The sequence below is a fragment of the Octodon degus genome, unplaced genomic scaffold (genome assembly GCF_000260255.1).
Source record: "Octodon degus isolate 3935 unplaced genomic scaffold, OctDeg1.0 scaffold00011, whole genome shotgun sequence".
Lineage (NCBI taxonomy): Eukaryota > Metazoa > Chordata > Mammalia > Rodentia > Octodontidae > Octodon > Octodon degus.
In genome coordinates this window covers 893,749-898,646 of record NW_004524587.1, presented here as the reverse complement: position 1 = coordinate 898,646, position 4,898 = coordinate 893,749, and the positions used below count along the sequence as shown (strand labels likewise).

Sequence of the window (4,898 nt, the reverse complement as noted above, 5' to 3'; positions counted from 1 at the left end):
GTGCGTTAGTAGGTGACTATTTTGTTTATAAAGAATTTGTAATAAGGAAAAGTGACGGGATCAAGCTATTCAGCTTTTCGCTCCCACCAATCCTCCATCTACTACCTTGGCGAGGCCATGAGCTACCCACCTAGCTAATCAAGCATCACTTCTGCTGTGTCTGGCTTTGTTGCTGCAACACACCAGCATTTGAATCCGTAGGCTAAATAGGAAGGCCTTCCCAAAGTGCCTGGGCATCCTCCAGCCTCTTGGAGAGCCTGAACAGAGCAAAGCAACAGAGCAAAGTGGAATCTGCCCTCCTGCATCTGACCACTGAGCTGAGACACCTGTCTCTTCCTGCCCTCAGCTCCCCTGGTCCTCAGGCCTCCAGGCTCACATGGAATCATCACTATTTCTCTCTTACTTTTAGGTCTTTAAACCAAGCCACCAGCTCTCTTGGTGCTCCAGCTTATAGGCAACAGCTCATGGGATTTCAGCCAACATTATCCCATGAGCCAGTATCTCATAATAAGTAGATAGATACATGACAGATAGATAGATAGATAGATAGATAGATAGATAGATAGATAGATTTTATATATGTCTTAGTCACCTTCTTATTGTGCATACTCAATACCCAACACCAACCAATGAAAGAAGGAGGGGTTTATTCGGCTCACATTTCAATCCACAGTGCCAGCCCCAAGGCAGGATGGCATGGCAGAGGGGCATGGCAGAAGAGAGGTAGTCACTTCATGAGAGACAGAAATCAGAGAAAGCAAGACCGAGAGAGAGAGGCATAGATCCACCCTCCTGCCCTGTGACCCCCAGGACCCACCTCATCTGAGCAGGCTCTTAATGCGGGACCAGGCCAGCTGCAGCACCCCCATAATCCAATCATCCTCCACAAGCCCTCCTCTGGAGTACATGGGGTTTGGGGACATCCAGATGTGAGCGATAACAATGTGTATTCATATAATTGGTTTGGTTTCCCTGGAGAGCACTGGACCATACAGATTTCTGTCATAGTTTAGGCTGTTGCAACAAAATACCATAGATGAGGTGGCTTTAATGACAGATGACTTTTCATATAGTTCTAGGAGGTAAAAGTCAATGACCAAGGCAGACTGGGTGCATGAGGATGGCCTGCTTCCTGGTTTGCAGGTAACTATTTTCTTGTATCTTCATACAGAGGAAAACAGGGAGCATGACTCTCTCTTATATCTCTTCTTATAAGGGTGACCTTGTGAACTGACTACCCCTGAAAGGCCACACCTCTAAAAATGATTCTACTGGGGATTTGGTCTTCAACACAAAGATCTAGGGAGAGTCCAGATGTGATGGCAAATGCCTATAATCCCAGCACTGGGGAGGCTGAAAAAAGGAGGGTCACTATGAGTCTGATCTGCATAGTGAGACCCTGTACCAAATACATTAAAAAAAAAAAAGATTTAAGGAGATGCCTTGTGTGGTGGCACATGCCTATAAACACAGTGACTAGAGAGGATGAGGTAAGAGGATAGAAAGTTCAAGACAAACCCAGGTGACTGTATTAGTCACTTTCCCACCAGTGGGAGGAGCTGACCAACACCTACAAATTAAAGAGGACAGGTTTATTCAGGCTCACAGTTTCCGTGGGTGCAGTTCATCGACACATGGAATCAGGCCTCCAGGCTCACATGGAATCATCGCTATTTCTCAGCCCCAAACCAGAAACTGCATGGTAGCAGGACCTGGTTGGAGCAAGACAGCTCATGTCATTGCAGCCAGGAAGCAGAGCAAGAGGAGAAGAGCGAGGGACAAACACACACCCTTCCAGGTCCCAGGGACCACTCTTTCTGGCCATGTTCCACCTGTGAATAGCACAATCAGCGATGAGTACATGAGCGGACTGACCTATTGCTGGGCATAGTGCCGCCATGATCCAGTCACCTCCAAAGCTCCACCTCTGAACACATGAGACTGGGGAGGTCCTGGTCTTAGATCTAAGTCATAGTAACAACTTCATAAGACCTCCCTTCAAAATAAAAGTGTGAAAGGGGTGAGAATGGAGCTTACTGTGAGACCTGGGAGAGGGGGTGGGCACAGGCAGTCGGTAGTACCTTCAGAGTACACTCATTACATCATTTCATTCCCCCCTTTCTGCTAAGTAATAATACTGCATTGTTTCCCCTTCACACTTATTTACCTATAAATTTTCAAATAGTGTTTTAAAACTCTTGAAAAATATTATTTTCTCAAATCAAGAATAGTGATGTGTCCAGAATAAAATACGATCGTGGCTATACAAGAGGGTTCTATAAAATTCTGCTTTCATTGACCATGACCTAGTTCCAACTGAAAGTCTGGCATCTGAGGGAGAAAAAAAACCTGATTCATTAATCTCTTTTCAAAATTCTATTTAAATTATGCTCTCAATGTCCCATTCTCATCAATTCAGAGGGAAAAAAATGCAAATCAGTAATAAATATGAAAAAATGTTCAGCACTCAACTAATCAAGGAAATGCAAATAAAACAACAAGGCAATATCTTTCATCTATCAAATTTACAAACGCTTTCTAAATGCCAATACTGATGTTGGCCAAGGTGAGATACAGTTCATATAATAGGACTTGTGGTAGCACAAAATGAAAAATATTGTGGCAAATAGAGGAAAAGCCTTACAACATCAAGCCCTTTGACCTCATAAATTGTCTCCTAGAAGTCTTATAAAAAATAATGTGATCAAAGGTTTATGAGCAAAAAACATCAAGGTAGCACGCTAGCAACACAAACTGGCCACATACTGCAGCTGATGTTGGTTCACAGTTTTCAAGCTGGGGTCCGCAGAGCCCTGGCATTAAATGAAGGGGAAGTGGTAAAGCTAGAATGTGGTCCCACAGTTAGGACTCTGAGTCACACATTTCTGCTTTTAATCTACTTTACATGTTGAGTTCCAGTGAAGATTCACAATTTTTAAAAATAGTCTACCGGGCTAGAATTTAAGATGTATGAAGAACCTACCAAGGTCCAGAAGTGACTGCCAAGCTCCTTCTCCAGTCTCCATCTTCAGTTCGCCTGCCTCCACCATGTCCATAAGGGTGACCCAGAAGTCCTGCAAAGTGCCCACCTCTGACCCCCGGGCCTTCAGCAGCCTCTCCTACACCAGTGGGCCTGCTTCCTGCATCAGCTCCTCCAGCTTCTCCAGAATGGGCAGCAGTGGCAGCTTTGGGGCGACCTGGGGCTGGGTGGCTATGGCGGGGCTGGTGTTGTGGGTAGCATCACAGCCATCCAAGTGAACCAGAACTGGCTGAACCCCCTGAACCTTGAGGTGGACCCCAACATCCAGGCCGTGCGTATTCAGGAGAAGGAGCAGATCCTGAACCTCAACAACAAGTTCGCCTCTTTCATCGACAAGGTTCGGTTTCTGGAGCAGCAGGATAAGGTGCTGGAGACCAAGTGGAGCCTCCAGCAGCAGCAGATGTCCCAGAGTAACACGGACAACATGTTCAAAAGCTACATCATCACTGGGCCAGGAGACGCTGAAGCTGGAGGGGAGCTTGGCAACACGCAGGGGCTGGTGGGGACCTCAAGAATAAATATGAAGATGAGATCAACAAGCATACAGAGATGGAGAATGAATTTGTCCTCATCAAGAAGGATGTGGATGAAGCTCACATGAACAAGGTGGAGCTCAAGTCATGCCTGGAAGGGCTGATGAGATCAACTTCCTCAGGCAGCTGTATGAAGAGGAGACACCTGAGCTGTAGTCTCAGATCTCAGACACTTTTGTGGTGCTGTCCATGGACAATAGCTGCTCCCTGGACCTGGACGGCATCATCGCCCAGGTCAGGGCCCAGTATGAGGAGATCGCCCACTGCAGCCAGGCCAAGGCCGAGAGCATGTACCAGATCAAGTACGAAGAGTTGCTGACTCTGGCTGGGAAGCACAGGGATGACCTCCACCGCATGAAGTTTGAGATCCCTGAGATGAACTACAGCATCAGCTTCCTGCAGGTGGAGATTGAGGCCTTTAAAGGCCAGAGAGCATCCCTGGAGGCAGCCATCACTGATGCCGAGCAGCAAAGGGAGATAGCCATTAGGGATGCCAATGCCAAGCTGGCCCAGCTGGAGGCTGCCCTGAAGAAGGCCAAGCAGGACATGGCTTGGCAGCCATGAGTCCTGGAGCTCATGAACATCAGGCTGGCCCTGGACATCGAGATCACTACCTACCATAAGCTGCTGGAGGGCGAGGAGAACAGGCTTGAGGCTGTCCTGCAGAAGGCCAAGCAGGACATGGCCCGGCAGCTGTGCAAGTACCAGGAGCTCATGAACGTCAGGCTGGCCCTGGGCATCGAGATCGCCACCTACCGCAAGCTGCTGGAGGGTGAGAACAGCCTGGAGGCTGGGATGTGGAACTTGAGCATCCACACAAAGACCACCAGCGGCTATTCAGGAATGGTGAGCTCCCCCTATGGGGGCCTCACAAGCCCTGGCTTCACCCGCACCAAGTCTGCTGTGGTTGTGAAGAAGATCAAGACCTGTGATGGGAAGCTGGTGTCTGAGACCTCGGATGTCCTGGCCAAGTGAATGGGCCACAGCAGCCTTTCCAGCCCGCACCTCTCCCATGGCTGCCCCAGAGCCCGTGGGGAGACAGCTGTACAAGGGAGCACTGGGAGCAAGAGACCCACCTGAGGCTCAGCTTAGCCCTCAGCCCACCCTTGGGGGGACATCACTGCCTGCAGTACCCCTTCTTGCCCGTGCCCTTCACCAAAACCCAATTCAATTGTTTTTTCCAAAATAAACCCTGGTTTTTCCACCTGAAAAAAAAAAGAACCTATCAATGAGTCATGTGCTCTCAGACTCTCAAAACCAAGCACAGTGCTTGGCTCGTAGTGGGCATTTGATGAACAGATGATGCTTACTGTGGATTTAAGTAT

General features: G+C 48.3%; 1 protein-coding gene across 1 annotated transcript; it reads left to right on the top strand.

Moving 5' to 3' along the window:
* Positions 1–2,554: 2,554 nt before the first annotated feature.
* On the top strand, positions 2,555–4,548 carry LOC101590133 (keratin, type II cytoskeletal 8-like). The gene is made up of 5 exons (XM_012513500.1): positions 2,555–2,566; positions 3,129–3,450; positions 3,534–3,657; positions 3,774–4,076; positions 4,161–4,548. Exons 1-5 carry the CDS (start codon positions 2,555–2,557, stop codon positions 4,546–4,548), a joined length of 1,149 nt encoding a protein of 382 aa, XP_012368954.1.
* Positions 4,549–4,898: the final 350 nt, after the last annotated feature.

Coding starts and splice junctions, on each gene's coding strand:
- LOC101590133 (XM_012513500.1), top strand. Junction 3,658..3,773: donor ATGAACAAGGTGGAGCTCAA/GTCATGCCTGGA, acceptor CATGGACAATAG/CTGCTCCCTGGACCTGGACG. Junction 4,077..4,160: donor ATTAGGGATGCCAATGCCAA/GCTGGCCCAGCT, acceptor CATGAACATCAG/GCTGGCCCTGGACATCGAGA.